The 20577-nt window shown below is 48.7% G+C and overlaps 1 protein-coding gene across 2 annotated transcripts in view; it reads right to left on the bottom strand.

Moving 5' to 3' along the window:
• Positions 1 to 20577, bottom strand: part of DYNC2I1 (dynein 2 intermediate chain 1) — a 167824-nt gene that overhangs the window by 110946 nt on the left and 36301 nt on the right. For both annotated transcript variants that reach the window (XM_063921921.1, XM_063921920.1), the window contains exon 3: positions 11862 to 12228. In XM_063921921.1, the coding sequence (XP_063777991.1) occupies positions 11862 to 12228 (367 nt within the window). The remainder of the gene's footprint in view (positions 1 to 11861; positions 12229 to 20577) is intronic.

Genomic DNA, 20577 nt, shown 5'->3' with positions numbered 1-20577 from the left:
CTGCCCTATCCATATGGAAAATCAGATAAGGGCTTTTACATGACAAAGCCGCCAATTCTGACAAACGCCTGGCCGAAGCCAAGGCCAATAACATGACCACTTCCCACGTGAGATATTTCAAATCCACAGTTTTAAGTGGCTCAAACCAATGTGATTTTAAGAAACTCAACACCACGTTGAGATCCCAAGGTGCCACAGAAGGCACAAAAAAGGGGCTGAATATGTAGCACTCCCTTTACAAATGTCTGAACTCCAGGCAGTGAAGCCAGTTCTTTCTGGAAGAAAATCGACAGAGCCGAAATCTGGACCTTAATGGAACCCAAATTTAGGCCCATAGTCACTCGTGACTGTAGGAAGTGCAGAAAACGACCCAGCTGAAATTCCTCTGTTGGGGCCTTCCTGGCCTCACACCACGCAACATATTTTCGCCAAATACGGTGATAATGGTTTGCGGTTACTTCTTTCCTGGCTTTTATCAGCGTAGGAATTACTTCCTCCGGAATGCCCTTTTGCTTTAGGATCCGGAATTCAACCGCCATGCCGTCCAACGCAGCCGCGGTAAGTCTTGGAACAGACAGGGCCCCTGCTGTAGCAGATCCTGTCTGAGCGGTAGAGGCCATGGGTCCTCTGATATTATTTCTTGAAGTTCTGGGTACCAAGCTCTTCTTGGCCCATCCGGAACCACGAGTATCGTTCTTACTCCTCGTTTTCTTATTATTCTCAGTACCTTTGGTATGAGAGGCAGAGGAGGAAATACATAAACCGACTGGTACACCCACGGTGTCACTAGAGCGTCCACAGCTATTGCCTGAGAGTCCCTTGACCTGGCGCAATATCTAGTTTTTTGTTTAGGCGGGACGCCATCATGTCCACCTGTGGCCTTTCCCAACGGTTTACCAACAGTTGGAAGACTTCTGGATGAAGTCCCCACTCTCCCGGGTGTCGGTCGTGTCTGCTGAGGAAGTCTGCTTCCCAGTTGTCCACTCCCGGAATGAACACTGCTGACAGTGCTAAGACGTGATTTTCCGCCCATCGGAGAATCCTTGTGGCTTCTGCCATCGCCATCCTGCTTCTTGTGCCGCCCTGTCGGTTTACATGGGCGACTGCCGTGATGTTGTCTGATTGGATCAGTACCGGCTGGTTTTGAAGCAGAGGCCTTGCCAGACTTAGGGCATTGTAAATGGCCCTCAGTTCCAGAATATTTATGTGTAGGGACGACTCCTGACTTGACCAAAGTCCTTGGAAATTTCTTCCCTGTGTGATTGCCCCCCAGCCTCGAAGGCTGGCATCCGTGGTTACCAGGACCCAGTCCTGTATGCCGAATCTGCGGCCCTCTTGAAGATGAGCACTCTGCAGCCACCACAGTAGAGATACCCTGGTCCTTGGAGACAGGGTTATCAGCCGATGCATCTGAAGATGCGATTCCGACCACTTGTCCAAGAGGTCCCACTGAAAGGTTCTTGCATGGAACCTGCCGAATGGAATTTTGCTTCGTAAGAAGCTACCATTTTTCCCAGGACTCGTGTGCAGTGATGCCCCGATACCTGTTTTGGTTTCAGGAGGTCTCTGACTAGAGATGACAGCTCCTTGGCTTTCTCCTGCGGGAGAAACACTTTTTTCTGTTCTGTGTCCAGAACCATCCCCAGGAACAGCAGGCGTGTGGTAGGAACCAGCTGTGACTTTGGAATGTATAGAATCCATCCGTGCTGTTGTAGCACTTCCCGAGAAAGTGCTACCCCGACCAACAACTGCTCCATGGACCTCGCCTTTATAAGGAGATCGTCCAAGTACGGGATAATTAAAAACTCCCTTTTTTCCGAAGGAGTATCATCATTTCTGCCATTACCTTGGTAAAGACCCTCGGTGCCTGTGGACAGTCCAGACGGCAGTGTTTGGAATTGGTAATGGCAATCCTGTTCCACAAATCTGAGGTACTCCTGGTGAGGATGGTAAATGGGGACATGTAGGTAAGCATCCTTGATGTCCAGGGATACCATGTAATCCCCCTCCTCCAGGCTTGCAATAACCGCCCTGAGCGATTCCATCTTAAACTTGAATTTTTTTATGTATGTGTTCAAGGACTTCAAATTTAAAATGGGTCTCACCGAACCGTCCGGTTTCGGTACCACAAACAGTGTGGAATAGTAACCCCGTCCTTGTTGAAGTAGGGGCACCTTGTCTATCACCTGCTGGGAATACAGCTTGTGAATTGCCTCTAGCACAGCCTCCCTGCCTGAGGGAGTTGTCGGCAAGGCAGATTTGAGGAAACGGCGGGGGGGAGACGCCTCGAATTCCAGCCTGTACCCCTGAGATACTACTTGAAGGATCCAGGGATCCACCTGTGAGCGAGCCCACTGATCGCTGAAATTTTTGAGGCGGCCCCCCCCACCGTACCTGGCTACGCCTGTGGAGCCCCCGCGTCATGCGGTGGACTCAGAGGAAGCGGGGGAAGAATTTTGATTCTGGGAACTGGCTGACTGGTGCAGCTTTTTCCCTCTTCCCTCGTCTCTGTGCAGAAAGGAAGCGCCTTTGACCCGCTTGCTTTTCTGAAGCCGAAAGGACTGTACCTGATAATACAGTGCTTTCTTAGGCTGTGAGGAAACCTGAGGTAAAAAATTTTCTTCCCAGCTGTTGCTGTGGATACGAGGTCCCAGAGACCATCCCCAAACAATTCCTCACCCTTATAAGGCTCTATGCGCCTTTTAAAGTCAGCATCACCTGTCCAGTGTCGGGTCTCTAATACCCTCCTGACAGAATGGACATTGCATTAGTTCTGGATGCCAGCCGGCAAAATATCCCTCTGTGCATCCCTCATATATAAGACGACGTCTTATGGTCGCAAAATAGTATCCCTGTTTGACAGGGTTACAGACCACGCTGCAGCAGCACTATCTGCAGGTCTCAGTCTAGTACCTGAGTGTGTAAATACAGACTTCAGGATAGCCTCCTGCTTTTTATCAGCAGGTACCTTCAAAGTGGCCGTATCCTAAGACGGCAGTGCCACCTTTTTTGACAAACGTGTGAGCGCCTTATCCACCCTAGGGGATATCTCCCAGCGTAACTTATCCTCTGGCGGGAAAAGGTACGCCATCAGTAACTTTTTAGAAATTACCAGTTTCTTATCGGGGGAACCCACGCTTTTTCACACTTCATTCACTCATTTGATGGGGGAACAAAACACTGCCTGCTTTTTCTCCCCAAACATAAAACCCTTTGTTAGTGGTACTTGGGTTAATGTCAGAAATGTGTAACACATTTTTTATTGCCGGGATCATGTAACGGATGTTCCTAGTGGATTGTGTATATGTCTCAACCTCGTCGACACTGGAGTCAGACTCCGTGTCGACATCTGTGTCTGCCATCTGAGGGAGCGGGCGTTTTTGAGCCCCTGATGGCCTTTGAGACGCCTGGGCAGGCGCGGGCTGAGAAGCCGGCTGTCCCATAGCTGTTACGTCATCCAGCCTTTTATGTAAGGAGTTGACACTGTCGGTTAATACCTTCCACCTATCCATCCACTCTGGTGTCGGCCCCAGGGGGCGACATCCCATTTATCGGCATCTGCTCCGCCTCCACATAAGCCTCCTCATCAAACATGTCGACACAGCCGTACCGACACACCGCACACACACAGGGAATGCTCTGACTGAGGACAGGACCCCACACAGCCCTTTGGGGAGACAGAGAGAGAGTATGCCAGCACACACCAGAGCGCTATATAATGTAGGGATAAACACTATCACTGAGTGAATTTTCCCCAATAGCTGCTTGTATAAACAATATTGCGCCTAAATTTAGTGCCCCCCCTCTCTTTTTAACCCTTTGAGCCTGAAAACTACAGGGGAGAGCCTGGGGAGCTGTCTTCCAGCTACACTGTGAAAAGAAAATGGCGCCAGTGTGCCGAGGGAGATAGCTCCGCCCCTTTTTCACTGACTTTTCTCCCGCTTTTTTATGGATTCTGGCAGGGGTAATTATCACATATATAGCCTCTGGGGCTATATATTGTGATTATTTTGCCAGCCAAGGTGTTTTTATTGCTGCTCAGGGCGCCCCCCCCCAGCGCCCTGCACCCTCAGTGACCGGAGTGTAAAGTGTGTATGAGGAGTAATGGCGCACAGCTGCAGTGCTGTGCGCTACCTTGGTGAAGACTGAAGTCTTCTGCCGCCGATTTTCCGGACCATCTTCATGCTTCTGGCTCTGTAAGGGGGACGGCGGCACGGCTTCGGGAACGAACACCAAGGACGGGTCCTGCGGTCGATCCCTCTGGAGCTAATGGTGTCCAGTAGCCTAAGAAGCCCAAGCTAGCTGCAAGCAGGTAGGTTCGCTTCTTCTCCCCTTAGTCCCTCGTTGCAGTGAGCCTGTTGCCAGCAGGTCTCACTGTAAAATAAAAAACCTAACATATACTTTCTTTCTAGGAGCTCAGGAGAGCCCCTAGTGTGCATCCAGCTCGGCCGGGCACAGAAATCTAACTGAGGTCTGGAGGAGGGGCATAGAGGGAGGAGCCAGTGCACACCAGATAGTACCTAATCTTTCTTTTAGAGTGCCCAGTCTCCTGCGGAGCCCGTCTATTCCCCATGGTCCTTACGGAGTTCCCAGCATCCACTAGGACGTCAGAGAAAAACCAGTATGTAGATATGCAGTATGTATAAAGATATTGGTTCTGATGCAAAGCAGGAATTAAATCAGGCATTCATTGCTCAAAAGAAGCATACAGGGGAAAAATGGTCATATTCACCCATATACAGAGTTGTACCCATCTCAAGTTGGGTCTCCCTCTGCTTCTGTAGCAGTTGCACCTGGTTTGCTAAAAGTCATCATCGTCAGTGGGCAGTGTCCCCGACATATTGGGCAAACCTGGGTACTTGGTTGTGGCCATCAGAATGGGTGAAACTAAGCCCCATCATGGAAAATTTCCTTATGGTGTGTGCCAACACAAAGCATCGGCACATGCAAAGGGGGCATGATTGTGTCATCAAGCACTCCAGGATCCTTAGACTGGCCTGGGTACTTTGTACACGCACTATTCTGCTTTCGGCACTCCTGTCAGTGAGTACTCACATCTGACCTTTACTAGGCACAGCAGATCTGACTTCTCCCCACCACAACCCAATTCTGGCTTGTCATCGGTCATATGGTGCAGATACAGTGGAAATGTGCACTACCCTGCACTGCCTGTACTTATGTGTGCCCATTCTCTGAGCATGTGCAGTGTTCAATCATGCAAGATACATTCTGCAATGTATCTGCACCAGCCGCATTATCAGGGCACACATATATACACACTGGGCAGCTGCCCAGGGACCCACGATTATTTGAGCAGGAGAGGGCTGGTGCCTCTGGGCTTCTTGGGAGGCAGGTAGAGAATGCTGTCCGGTTACTCTGATTGTGAATTACACACAATCAGAGCGACCAGGCAGCATTCTCAACCTGAAGCCAGACATTGAATGACTGGAAGCATGCTGATTGGAGGATGACTGGAGCGCTGCCAGCCATTTATTGCATGGAAGCATGTAGATAGACAGTGCAGGACCGCAGGAGGGGTAAAATAAGAATTTACTTACCGATAATTCTATTTCTCGGAGTCCGTAGTGGATGCTGGGGTTCCTGAAAGGACCATGGGGAATAGCGGCTCCGCAGGAGACAGGGCACAAAAAGTAAAGCTTTCCGATCAGGTGGTGTGCACTGGCTCCTCCCCCTATGACCCTCCTCCAAGCCTCAGTTAGGTACTGTGCCCGGACGAGCGTACACAATAAGGGAGGAATTTTGAATCCCGGGTAAGACTCATACCAGCCACACCAATCACACCGTACAACTTGTGATCTAAACCCAGTTAACAGTATGATAACAGAGGAGCCTCTGAAAGATGGCTCCCTACAACAATAACCCGAATTAGTTAACAATAACTATGTACAATTATTGCAGATAATCCGCACTTGGGATGGGCGCCCAGCATCCACTACGGACTCCGAGAAATAGAATTATCGGTAAGTAAATTCTTATTTTCTCTATCGTCCTAGTGGATGCTGGGGTTCCTGAAAGGACCATGGGGATTATACCAAAGCTCCCAAACGGGCGGGAGAGTGCGGATGACTCTGCAGCACCGAATGAGAGAACTCCAGGTCCTCCTTAGCCAGAGTATCAAATTTGTAAAATTTTACAAACGTGTTCTCCCCTGACCACGTAGCTGCTCGGCAAAGTTGTAATGCCGAGACCCCTCGGGCAGCCGCCCAAGATGAGCCCACCTTCCTTGTGGAGTGGGCCTTTACAGATTTAGGCTGTGGCAGGCCTGCCACAGAGTGTGCAAGTTGGATTGTGCTACAGATCCAACGAGCAATCGTCTGCTTAGACGCAGGAGCACCCATCTTGTTGGGTGCATACAATATAAACAACGAGTCAGATTTTCTAACTCCAGCTGTCCTTGCAATATATATTTTCAATGCTCTGACAACGTCCAGTAACTTGGAGTCCTCCAAGTCACTTGTAGCCGCAGGCACTGCAATAGGCTGGTTCAGATGAAATGCTGACACCACCTTAGGGAGAAAATGCGGACGAGTCCGCAGTTCCGCCCTGTCCGAATGGAAAATCAGATATGGGCTTTTGTAAGATAAAGCTGCCAGTTCTGACACTCTCCTGGCCGAAGCCAGGGCTAGTAGCATGGTCACTTTCCATGTGAGATATTTCAAATCCACATTTTTTAGTGGTTCAAACCAATGAGATTTTAGAAAGTCCAAAACCACATTGAGATCCCACGGTGCCACTGGAGGCACCACAGGAGGCTGTATATGCAGCACTCCCTTAACAAAAGTCTGGACTTCAGGGACTGAAGCCAATTCTTTCTGGAAGAAAATCGACAGGGCCGAAATTTGAACCTTAATAGATCCCAATTTGAGACCCATAGACAATCCTGATTGCAGGAAATGTAGGAATCGACCCAGTTGAAATTCCTCCGTCGGAGCACTCCGATCCTCGCACCACGCAACATATTTTCGCCAAATGCGGTGATAATGTTGCACGGTTACTTCCTTCCTTGCTTTAATCAAAGTAGGAATGACTTCTTCCGGCATGCCTTTTTCCTTTAGGATCCGGCGTTCAACCGCCATGCCGTCAAACGCAGCCGCGGTAAGTCTTGAAACAGACAGGGACCCTGCTGAAGCAAGTCCCTCCTTAGAGGTAGAGGCCACGGATCTTCCGTGATCATCTCTTGAAGTTCCGGGTACCAAGTCCTTCTTGGCCAATCCGGAACCACTAGTATCGTTCTTACGCCTCTTTGCCGTATAATTCTCAATACTTTTGGTATGAGAGGCAGAGGAGGAAACACATACACCGACTGGTACACCCAAGGCGTTACCAGCGCGTCCACAGCTATTGCCTGCGGATCTCTTGACCTGGCGCAATACCTGTCCAGTTTTTTGTTGAGGCGAGACGCCATCATGTCCACCATTGGTCTTTCCCAACGGGTTACCAGCATGTGGAACACTTCTGGATGAAGTCCCCACTCTCCCGGGTGAAGGTCGTGTCTGCTGAGGAAGTCTGCTTCCCAGTTGTCCACTCCCGGGATGAACACTGCTGACAGTGCTATCACATGATTCTCTGCCCAGCGAAGAATCCTTGCAGCTTCTGCCATTGCACTCCTGCTTCTTGTGCCGCCCTGTCTGTTCACATGGGCGACTGCCGTGATGTTGTCCGACTGGATCAACACCGGTTTTCCCTGAAGCAGAGGTTCTGCCTGGCTTAGAGCATTGTAGATTGCTCTTAGTTCCAGAATGTTTATGTGAAGAGACGTTTCCAGGCTCGTCCACACTCCCTGGAAGTTTCTTCCTTGTGTGACTGCTCCCCAGCCCCTCAGGCTGGCGTCCGTGGTCACCAGGATCCAATCCTGTATGCCGAATCTGCGGCCCTCCAATAGATGAGCACTCTGCAACCACCACAGAAGAGATACCCTTGTCCTTGGAGACAGGGTTATCCGCTGGTGCATCTGAAGATGCGACCCTGACCATTTGTCCAACAGATCCCTCTGGAAAATTCTTGCGTGGAATCTGCCGAATGGAATTGCTTCGTAAGAAGCCACCATTTTTCCCAGGACTCTTGTGCATTGATGTACAGACACCTTTCCTGGTTTTAGGAGGTTCCTGACAAGCTCGGATAACTCCTTGGCTTTTTCCTCCGGGAGAAAAACCTTTTTCTGAACCGTGTCCAGAATCATCCCTAGGAACAGCAGACGAGTTGTTGGCATTAACTGGGATTTTGGAATATTCAGAATCCACCCGTGCTGTTTTAGCACTTCTTGAGACAGTGCTAATCCCATCTCTAGCTGTTCTCTGGACCTTGCCCTTATCAGGAGATCGTCCAAGTATGGGATAATTAATACGCCTTTTCTTCGAAGAAGAATCATCATCTCGGCCATTACCTTTGTAAAGACCCGAGGTGCCGTGGACAATCCGAACGGCAGCGTCTGAAACTGATAGTGACAGTTTTGTACGACGAACCTGAGGTACCCCTGGTGTGAGGGGTAAATTGGAACGTGGAGGTACGCATCCTTGATGTCCAAGGATACCATAAAGTCCCCTTCTTCCAGGTTCGCTATCACTGCTCTGAGTGACTCCATCTTGAACTTGAACTTCTTTATGTACAGGTTCAAGGACTTCAGATTTAGAATAGGTCTTACCGAGCCATCCGGCTTCGGTACCACAAATAGAGTGGAATAATACCCCTTTCCTTGTTGTAGAAGAGGTACCTTGACTATCACCTGCTGAGAGTACAGCTTGTGAATGGCTTCCAAGACCGTCTCCCTTTCGGAGGGGGACGTTGGTAAAGCAGACTTCAGGAAACGGCGAGGTGGATCTGTCTCTAGTTCCAACCTGTATCCCTGAGATATTATCTGCAGGATCCAGGGATCTACCTGCGAGTGAGCCCACTGCGCGCTGAAATTCTTGAGACGACCGCCCACCGCCCCCGAGTCCGCTTGAGAAGCCCCAGCGTCATGCTGAGGCTTTTGTAGAAGCGGTGGAAGGCTTCTGTTCCTGGGAAGGAGCTGCCTGTTGCTGTCTCTTCCCCCTTCCTCTGCCTCGTGGCAGATATGAATATCCCTTTGCTCTCTTGTTTTTAAAGGAACGAAAGGGCTGCGGTTGAAAAGTCGGTGTCTTTTTCTGTTGGGGAGTAACTTGAGGTAAAAAGGTGGATTTCCCGGCTGTAGCCGTGGCCACCAAATCTGATAGACCGACTCCAAATAACTCCTCCCCTTTATACGGCAAAACTTCCATATGCCGTTTTGAGTCCGCATCGCCTGACCACTGTCGCGTCCATAAACTTCTTCTGGCCGAAATGGACATAGCATTTACCCGTGATGCCAGTGTGCAGATATCCCTCTGTGCATCACGCATATAAAGAAATGCATCCTTTATGTGCTCTAAAGACAGTAAAACATTGTCCCTATCCAGGGTATCAATATTTTCAATCAGGGACTCTGACCAAGCTACTCCAGCACTGCACATCCAGGCTGTCGCTATAGCTGGTCGTAGTATAACACCTGTATGTGTGTATATACTTTTTTGGATATTTTCCATCCTCCTATCTGCTGGATCTTTAAGTGCGGCCGTCTCAGGAGAGGGTAACGCCACTTGTTTAGATAAGCGTGTGAGCGCCTTGTCCACCCTAGGAGGTGTTTCCCAGCGCGCCCTAACCTCTGGCGGGAAAGGGTATAAAGCCAATAACTTCTTTGAAATTAGCATCTTTTTATCAGGGGCAACCCACGCTTCATCACACACATCATTTAGTTCTTCTGATTCAGGAAAAACTATAGGTAGTTTTTTCACACCCCACATAATACCCTGTTTAGTGGTACCTGTAGTATCAGCTAAATGTAACGCCTCCTTCATTGCCAAAATCATATAACGTGTGGCCCTACTGGAAAATACGGTTGATTCGTCACCGTCGCCACTGGAATCAGTGCCTGTGTCTGGGTCTGTGTCGACCGACTGAGGCAAAGGGCGTTTTACAGCCCCTGACGGTGTTTGAGGCGCCTGGACAGGCACTAATTGATTGTCCGACCGTCTCATGTCGTCAAACGACTGCTTTAGCGTGTTGACACTATCCCGTAATTCCATAAATAAAGGCATCCATTCTGGTGTCGACCCCCTAGGAGGTGACATCCCCATATTTGGCAATTGCTCCGCCTCCACACCAATATCGTCCTCATACATGTCGACACACACGTACCGACACACAGCAGACACACAGGGAATGCTCTTAACGAAGACAGGACCTCACTAGCCCTTTGGGGAGACAGAGGGAGAGTCTGCCAGCACACACCAAAGCGCTATATATGACAGGGATAGCCTTATAATAAGTGCTCCCTGTATAGCTGCTTTTATAATATAATTTTTGCCACTATTTTGCCCCCCCTCTCTTGTTTTACCCTGTTTCTGTAGTGCAGTGCAGGGGAGAGACCTGGGAGCCGTCCTGACCAGCGGAGCTGTGTAAGGAAAATGGCGCTGTGTGCTGAGGAGATAGGCCCCGCCCCTTTTCCGGCGGGCTCGTCTCCCGCTCTTTAGTGGATTCTGGCAGGGGTTAAATATCTCCATATAGCCCCCGGAGGCTATATGTGAGGTATTTTTTAGCCAAATAGGTTTTCATTTGCCTCCCAGGGCGCTCCCCTCCCAGCGCCCTGCACCCTCAGTGACTGCCGTGTGAAGTGTGCTGAGAGGAAAATGGCGCACAGCTGCAGTGCTGTGCGCTACCTTTAGAAGACTGAGGAGTCTTCTGCCGCCGATTCTGGACCTCTTCTTGTTTCAGCATCTGCAAGGGGGCCGGCGGCGAGGCTCCGGTGACCATCCAGGCTGTACCTGTGATCGTCCCTCTGGAGCTGATGTCCAGTAGCCAAGAAGCCAATCCATCCTGCACGCAGGTGAGTTCACTTCTTCTCCCCTAAGTCCCTCGTTGCAGTGATCCTGTTGCCAGCAGGACTCACTGTAAAATAAAAAACCTAAGCTAAACTTTTCTAAGCAGCTCTTTAGGAGAGCCACCTAGATTGCACCCTTCTCGGCCGGGCACAAAAATCTAACTGAGGCTTGGAGGAGGGTCATAGGGGGAGGAGCCAGTGCACACCACCTGATCGGAAAGCTTTACTTTTTGTGCCCTGTCTCCTGCGGAGCCGCTATTCCCCATGGTCCTTTCAGGAACCCCAGCATCCACTAGGACGATAGAGAAATTATGATTTTTTTTCATTTATTCCCATTAATGTGTGTGTGTAGGTGCCGGAGTGCATTGCTTACCGGGGTATACAATGCTGTTAATACAGCCCTGTCCATTATGAACTTTTATACAGTTTCCCAGCATTCACAACTATTCTGTCACTCTTTTAAAAATAATGTTGAGTTTGGAATTGTACGCTTATGTCCTGCATTTTATTTGCAAAACATTTGAAGTAAATTTTTTATATGAATGAAAATGAATTCTTATGTTGATGCCATTTGAACATTCTTTTTTTCTGATTTACTGATACAGGACATTATCATTGAGAACTTTTACCATGAATATACTGTACGTTGTGTACAATGATTTTATCACTGAAAATAGTACAGTTTTACTTCTCTCTACAAACAATAGATAACTCAAGCAGGGTATAATATTATTACGTAGCCAGGCTCCATTGGTGAATCCTGCACAAGAGCAGGATATTTGTGTGTATTTGAGGGGGCCTTGTCTACAGAGTAGAAACCCAAGGACATGGAGAAGTGAGCTTATCATGGTGTTGTGTTTTAGGAGAGATGTAGTAATCTGGATGCCTACGGACTGCAAGGCAATACATTTTGCAGAATAATGAACCATGTCTGAGAATGGAAAAAGAATCCACTAATATCACTTACCTAGACTGTCTCTCATCTTCCGGTCATCTCTGCTCAGCTCAGCCATTCCATACTCTTTGGCTGGATTTTCCCCACTGTTCTTTCTTTCTCTAATTTGTTCTCTCTCCCTAATCTTGTGCCTCTCAGATATCTTATGTTTGTCCCTGTCTGTCTCTGAAACTTTTTCCTTTTCTCTGCGATGTTCTCGAACTTTATCCCTCTCTCTGTCTGCAGGTCTCTCTCTCTCATGGTACTTGTGACGCTCTTTTTCATCTGTCTTGTCACTGGATTCATATGTTCTGTGTTTTGCACGTTCATCTCTGTATTCCTCTCTGTGATGTCTTCTTTCCTTAGGTCTCTTATTATTAGGATCTTCTGACTGCATAGTCTAAATAACAAAATAAGAAGAAAAACAGGAGAGTAAGTGTTGTCTAGACACCCACATACACAGTAATGAGATAAAGTAACAGTAAGCCCCAAGGAATAGTTTGGAAAAAATAAGCAACCCAAATAATAACATACATAAACAATTTCCACATGGTCTTTCTCTATTTCTCTATGTCTACTGTTACTTTTCATAGGTATCACAAGAGACCACCGGGCACAAAAGGGAGACACATCACCACACTACATTAGGATATTTGATCCTGTAACCCAAGCAGTAGGGTAACCTATAGCTGGTTAGAAAACTAGCATCCCCTGCTGCTCATGACTGGTCCATGTATGTATCTTATGAGCAGAAAGCATCAAATAAAGCTAAAATTATCACTTAAATGCAGCAATGCGTTTCACATCGCTGGCAGATTCCTTAGGTGTCACAAAACTATATATTAATTTGTTTTTTAGTCATTCATTGCAGCTCATATTTAATATTGAGTAAATGGTTTTGGTCATACATTATGAAAAATGTTGTCATAATACATGGAACAGGCCCAAAACACTGACAGCCTCTCCTTTGGGACTGTGTAGACACTACTTTCGACTCCCCCTGAAAAGAGGCGTGCTGTGGCAAATATATCTGCCTGTTCTTAACACCAAAATAAGAATTTACTCACCGGTAATTCTATTTCTCATAGTCCGTAGTGGATGCTGGGGACTCCGTAAGGACCATGGGGATTAGCGGCTCCGCAGGAGACTGGGCACAACTACAAAGAAAGCTTTTAGACTACTGGTGTGCACTGGCTCCTCCCACTAAGACCCTCCTCCAGACCTCAGTTAGGATACTGTGCCCGGAAGAGCTGACACAATTAGGAAGGATTTTGAATCCCGGGTAAGACTCATACCAGCCACACCAATCACACCGTATAACTCGTGATACAATACCCAGTTAACAGCATGATAACAACTGAGCCTCTCAACAGATAGCTCAACAATAACCCTTTAGTTAAGCAATAACTATATACAAGTATTGCAGACAATCCGCACTTGGGATGGGCGCCCAGCATCCACTACGGACTATGAGAAATAGAATTACCGGTGAGTAAATTCTTATTTTCTCTAACGTCCTAAGTGGATGCTGGGGACTCCGTAAGGACCATGGGGATTATACCAAAGCTCCCAAACGGGCGGGAGAGTGCGGATGACTCTGCAGCACCGAATGAGAGAACTCAAGGTCCTCCTCAGCCAGGGTATCAAATTTTTAGAATTTAGCAAACGTGTTTGCCCCTGACCAAGTAGCAGCTCGGCAAAGTTGAAGAGCCGAGACCCCTCGGGCAGCCGCCCAAGAAGAGCCCACTTTCCTCGTGGAATGGGCTTTTACTGATTTAGGATGCGGCAGTCCAGCCGCAGAATGTGCAAGCTGAATCGTACTACAGATCCAGCGAGCAATAGTCTGCTTAGAAGCAGGTGCACCCAACTTGTTGGGCGCATACAGGATAAAGAGCGAGTCAGTCTTTCTGACTCCAGCTGTCCTGGAAACATAAATTTTTAGGGCCCTGACTACATCCAACAACTTGGAAGCCTCCAAGTCATTTGTAGCCGCAGGCACTACGATAGGTTGGTTCAGATGAAAAGCCGATACCACTTTGGGGAGAAACTGGGGACGAGTCCTCAATTCTGCCCTATCCATATGGAAAATCAGATAAGGGCTTTTACATGACAAAGCCGCCAATTCTGAAACACGCCTGGCCGAAGCCAAGGCTAACAACATGACCACTTTCCACGTGAGATATTTTAAATCCACGGTTTTCAGTGGCTCAAACCAATGTGACTTTAGGAAATCCAACACCACGTTGAGATCCCAAGGTGCCACTGGAGGCACAAAAGGGGGCTGAATATGCAGCACTCCCTTAACAAAAGTCTGAACTTCAGGTAGTGAAGCCAATTCTCCCTGGAAGAAAATCGATAGAGCCGAAATCTGGACCTTAATGGAACCCAATTTAAGGCCCATAGTCACCCCTGACTGTAGGAAGTGCAGGAACCGGCCCAGCTGAAATTCTTCCGTTGGGGCCTTCCTGGCCTCACACCACGCAACATATTTTCGCCATATGCGGTGATAATGGTTCGCGGTTACTTCTTTCCTAGCTTTTATCAGCGTAGGAATGACTTCCTCCGGAATGCCCTTTTCCTTCAGGATCCGGTGTTCAACCGCCATGCCGTCAAACGCAGCCGCGGTAAGTCTTGGAACAGACAGGGCCCCTGCTGCAGCAGGTCCTGTCTGACCGGTAGAGGCCATGGGTCCTCTGACATCATTTCTTGAAGTTCCGGATACCACGCTCTTCTTGGCCAATCCGGAACAATGAGTATAGTTCTTACTCCTCTTCTCCTTATTATCCTCAGTACCTTTGGTATGAGAGGAAGAGGAGGGAATACATAAACCGATCGGTACACCCACGGTGTTACCAGAGCGTCCACAGCTATCGCCTGCGGGTCTCTTGACCTGGCGCAATATTTTTCTAGCTTTTTGTTTAGGCGGGACGCCATCATGTCCACCTGTGGTTTTTCCCACTGGTTCACAATCATTTGAAAGACTTCTGGATGAAGTCCCCACTCTCCCGGGTGGAGGTCGTGCCTGCTGAGGAAGTCTGCTTCCCAGTTGTCCACTCCCGGAATGAACACTGCTGACAGTGCTAAGACGTGATTTTCCGCCCATCGGAGAATCCTTGTGGCTTCTGCCATCGCCGTCCTGCTTCTCGTGCCGCCCTGTCGATTTACATGGGCGACTGCCGTGATGTTGTCTGACTGGATCAGTACCGGCTGGTTTTGAAGCAGGGGTTTTGCCCGACTTAGGGCATTGTAAATGGCCCTTAGTTCCAGAATATTTATGTGCAGGGAAGTCTCCTGACTTGACCATAGTCCTTGGAAGTTTCTTCCCTGTGTGACTGCTCCCCAGCCTCGAAGGCTGGCATCCGTGGTCACCAGGACCCAGTGCTGTATGCCGAATCTGCGGCCCTCTTGAAGATGAGCACTCTGCAGCCACCACAGCAGAGACACCCTTGTCCTTGGAGACAGGGTTATCAGACGATGCATCTGAAGATGCGATCCGGACCACTTGTCCAACAGGTCCCACTGAAAGGTTCTTGCATGAAACCTGCCGAATGGAATCGCTTCGTAGGAAGCTACCATTTTTCCCAGGATCCGCGTGCAGTGATGCACCGACACCTGTTTTGGTTTTAGGAGGCCTCTGACTAGAGATGACAGCTCCTTGGCCTTCTTCTCCGGGAGAAACACTTTTCTCTGTTCTGTGTCCAGAACCATCCCTAGGAACAGCAGGCGTGTCGTAGGGACCAGCTGTGACTTTGGAATGTTTAGAATCCAGCCGTGCTGTTGCAGCACTTCCCGAGATAGTGCTACCCCTACCAATAACTGTTCTCTGGACCTCGCCTTTATCAGGAGATCGTCCAAGTACGGGATAATTAAAACTCCCTTCCTTCGAAGGAGTATCATCATTTCCGCCATTACCTTGGTAAAGACCCTCGGAGCCGTGGAGAGACCGAACGGCAACGTCTGGAATTGGTAATGACAATCTTGTACCACAAACCTGAGGTACTCCTGGTGAGGATGGTAAATGGGGACATGTAGGTAAGCATCCTTGATGTCCAGCGATACCATGTAATCTCCCTCGTCCAGGCTCGCAATAACCGCCCTGAGCGATTCCATCTTGAACTTGAATTTTTTGATATATGTGTTCAAGGATTTCAAATTTAAAATAAGATTTTACTTACCGATAAATCTATTTCTCGGAGTCCGTAGTGGATGCTGGGGTTCCTGAAAGGACCATGGGGAATAGCGGCTCCGCAGGAGACAGGGCACAAAAAGTAAAGCTTTTTCCGATCAGGTGGTGTGCACTGGCTCCTCCCCCTATGACCCTCCTCCAGACTCCAGTTAGGTACTGTGCCCGGACGAGCGTACACAATAAGGGAGGATTTTGAATCCCGGGTAAGACTCATACCAGCCACACCAATCACACCGTACAACTTGTGATCTAAACCCAGTTAACAGTATGATAACAGCGGAGCCTCTGAAAGATGGCTTCCTACAACAATAACCCGAATAAGTTAACAATAACTATGTACAATTTATGCAGATAATCCGCACTTGGGATGGGCGCCCAGCATCCACTACGGACTCCGAGAAATAGATTTATCGGTAAGTAAAATCTTATTTTCTCTATCGTCCTAGTGGATGCTGGGGTTCCTGAAAGGACCATGGGGATTATACCAAAGCTCCCAAACGGGCGGGAGAGTGCGGATGACTCTGCAGCACCGAATGAGAGAACTCCAGGTCCTCCTTAGCCAGAGTATCAAATTTGTAAAATTTTACAAACGTGTTCTCCCCTGACCACGTAGCTGCTCGGCAAAGTTGTAATGCCGAGACCCCTCGGGCAGCCGCCCAAGATGAGCCCACCTTCCTTGTGGAGTGGGCCTTTACAGATTTAGGCTGTGGCAGGCCTGCCACAGAATGTGCCAGTTGGATTGTGCTACAGATCCAACGAGCAATCGTCTGCTTAGACGCAGGAGCACCCATCTTGTTGGGTGCATACAATATAAACAACGAGTCAGATTTTCTGACTCCAGCTGTTCTTGCAATATATATTTTTAATGCTCTGACAACGTCCAGTAACTTGGAGTCCTCCAAGTCACTTGTAGCCGCAGGCACTACAATAGGCTGGTTCAGATGAAATGCTGACACCACCTTAGGGAGAAAATGCGGACGAGTCCGCAGTTCTGCCCTGTCCGAATGGAAAATCAGATATGGGCTTTTGTAAGATAAAGCTGCCAATTCTGACACTCTCCTGGCAGAAGCCAGGGCTAGAAGCATGGTCACTTTCCAAGTGAGATATTTCAAATCCACCTTATTTAGTGGTTCAAACCAATGAGATTTTAGAAAATCCAAAACTACATTGAGATCCCACGGTGCCACTGGAGGCACCACAGGAGGCTGTATATGCAGCACTCCCTTCACAAAGGTCTGGACTTCAGGGACTGAAGCCAATTCTTTTTGAAAGAAAAATCGACAGGGCCGAAATTTGAACCTTAATAGATCCCAATTTGAGACCCATAGACAATCCTGATTGCAGGAAATGTAGGAATCGACCCAGTTGAAATTCCTCCGTCGGAGCACTCCGATCTTCGCACCACGCAACATATTTTCGCCAAATTCGGTGATAATGTTGCACGGTTACTTCTTTCCTTGCTTTAATCAAAGTAGGAATGACTTCTTCCGGCATGCCTTTTTCCATTAGGATCCGGCGTTCAACCGCCATGCCGTCAAACGCAGCCGCGGTAAGTCTTGAAACAGACAGGGACCCTGCTGAAGCAAGTCCCTCCTTAGAGGTAGAGGCCACGGATCTTCCGTGATCATCTCTTGAAGTTCCGGGTACCAAGTCCTTCTTGGCCAATCCGGAACCACTAGTATCGTTCTTACGCCTCTTTGCCGTATAATTCTCAATACTTTTGGTATGAGAGGCAGAGGAGGAAACACATACACCGACTGGTACACCCAAGGCGTTACCAGCGCGTCCACAGCTATTGCCTGCGGATCTCTTGACCTGGCGCAATACCTGTCCAGTTTTTTGTTGAGGCGAGACGCCATCATGTCCACCATTGGTCTTTCCCAACGGGTTACCAGCATGTGGAAGACTTCTGGATGAAGTCCCCACTCTCCCGGGTGAAGATCGTGTCTGCTGAGGAAGTCTGCTTCCCAGTTGTCCACTCCCGGGATGAACACTGCTGATAGCGCTATCACATGATTCTCTGCCCAGCGAAGAATCCTTGCAGCTTCTGCCATTGCACTCCTGCTTCTTGTGCCGCCCTGTCTGTTCACATGGGCGACTGCCGTGATGTTGTCCGACTGGATCAACACCGGTTTTCCCTGAAGCAGAGGTTCTGCCTGGCTTAGAGCATTGTATATTGCTCTTAGTTCCAGAATGTTTATGTGAAGAGACGTTTCCAGGCTCGTCCATACTCCCTGGAAGTTTCTTCCTTGTGTGACTGCTCCCCAGCCTCTCAGGCTGGCGTCCGTGGTCACCAGGATCCAATCCTGTATGCCGAATCTGCGGCCCTCCAATAGATGAGGACTCTGCAACCACCACAGAAGAGACACCCTTGTCCTTGGAGACAGGGTTATCCGTAGGTGCATCTGAAGATGCGACCCTGACCATTTGTCCAACAGATCCCTTTGGAAAATTCTTGCGTGGAATCTGCCGAATGGAATTGCTTCGTAAGAGCTACCATTTTTCCCAGGACTCTTGTGCATTGATGTACAGACACCTTTCCTGGTTTTAGGAGGTTCCTGACAAGCTCGGATAACTCCTTGGCTTTTTCCTCCGGGAGAAAAACCTTTTTCTGAACCGTGTCCAGAATCATCCCTAGGAACAGCAGACGAGTTGTCGGCATTAACTGGGATTTTGGAATATTCAGAATCCACCCGTGCTGTTTTAGCACTTCTTGAGACAGTGCTATTCCCATCTCTAGCTGTTCTCTGGACCTCGCCCTTATTAGGAGATCGTCCAAGTATGGGATAATTAATACGCCTTTTCTTCGAAGAAGAATCATCATCTCGGCCATTACCTTTGTAAAGATCCGAGGTGCCGTGGACAATCCGAACGGCAGCGTCTGAAACTGATAGTGACAGTTTTGTACAACGAACCTGAGGTACCCCTGGTGTGAGGGGTAAATTGGAACGTGGAGATACGCATCCTTGATGTCCAAGGATACCATAAAGTCCCCCTCTTCCAGGTTCGCTATCACTGCTCTGAGTGACTCCATTTTGAACTTGAACTTCTTTATGTACAGGTTCAAGGACTTCAGATTTAGAATAGGCCTTACCGAGCCATCCGGCTTCGGTACCACAAAAAGAGTGGAATAATACCCCTTCCCTTGTTGTAGAAGAGGTACCTTGACTATCACCTGCTGAGAGTACAGCTTGTGAATGGCTTCCAAAACCGTCTCCCTTTCGGAGGGGGACGTTGGTAAAGCAGACTTCAGGAAACGGCGAGGTGGATCCGTCTCTAATTCCAACCTGTACCCTTGAGATATTATCTGCAGGATCCAGGGATCTACCTGCGAGTGAGCCCACTGCGCGCTGTAATTTTTGAGACGACCGCCCACCATCCCCGAGTCCGCTTGAGGAGCCCCAGCGTCATGCTGAGGCTTTTGTAGAAGCCGGGGAGGGCTTCTGTTCCTGGGAAGGAGCTGCGTGTTGCTGTCTCTTCCCTCGACCTTTGCCTCGTGGCAGATATGAATAGCCCTTTGCTCTCTTATTTTTAAAGGAACGAAAGGGCTGCGGTTGAAAAGTCGGTGCCTTTTTCTGTGGGGGAGTGACTTGAGGTAGAAAGGTGGATTTCCCGGCTGTAGCCGTGGCCACCAAATCTGATAGACCGACTCCAAATAACTCCTCCCCTTTATACGGCAAAACTTCCATATGCCGTTTTGAATCCGCATCACCTGACCACTGTCGCGTCCATAAAGCTCTTCTGGCCGAAATGGACATAGCACTTACCCGTGATGCCAGTGTGCAGATATCCCTCTGTGCATCACGCATATAAAGAAATGCATCCTTTATTTGTTCTAACGACAGTAAAATATTGTCCCTGTCCAGGGTATCAATATTTTCAATCAGGGACTCTGACCAAACTACCCCAGCACTGCCCATCCAGGCAGTCGCTACAGCTGGTCGTAGTATAACACCTGCATGTGTGTATATACTTTTTTGGATATTTTCCATCCTCCTATCTGATGGATCTTTAAGTGCGGCCGTCTCAGGAGAGGGTAACGCCACTTGTTTAGATAAGCGTGTTAGCGCCTTGTCCACCCTAGGAGGTGTTTCCCAGCGCTCCCTAACCTCTGGCGGGAAAGGGTATAATGCCAATAATTTCTTTGAAATTATCAGTTTTTTATCAGGGGCAACCCACGCTTCATTACACACGTCATTTAATTCTTCTGATTCAGGAAAAACTATAGGTAGTTTTTTCATACCCCACATAATACCCTGTTTAGTGGTACCTGTAGTATCAGCTAAATGTAACGCCTCCTTCATTGCCAAAATCATATAACGTGTGGCCCTACTGGAAAATACGGTTGATTCGTCACCGTCACCACTGGAGTCATCGCCTGTGTCTGGGTCTGTGTCGACCGACTGAGGCAAAGGGCGTTTCACAGCCCCTGACGGTGTTTGAGTCGCCTGGACAGGCACTAATTGATTGTCCGGCCGCCTCATGTCGTCAAACGACTGCTTTAGCGTGTTGACACTATCCCGTAGTTCCATAAATAAAGGCATCCATTCCGGTGTCGACTCC

Source organism: Pseudophryne corroboree, chromosome 5, assembly GCF_028390025.1.
Source record: "Pseudophryne corroboree isolate aPseCor3 chromosome 5, aPseCor3.hap2, whole genome shotgun sequence".
Classification (NCBI taxonomy): Eukaryota; Metazoa; Chordata; class Amphibia; order Anura; family Myobatrachidae; genus Pseudophryne; species Pseudophryne corroboree.
The sequence above is the reverse complement of the archived record's forward strand: the minus strand, read 5'-3'. Positions and strand labels throughout refer to the sequence as shown.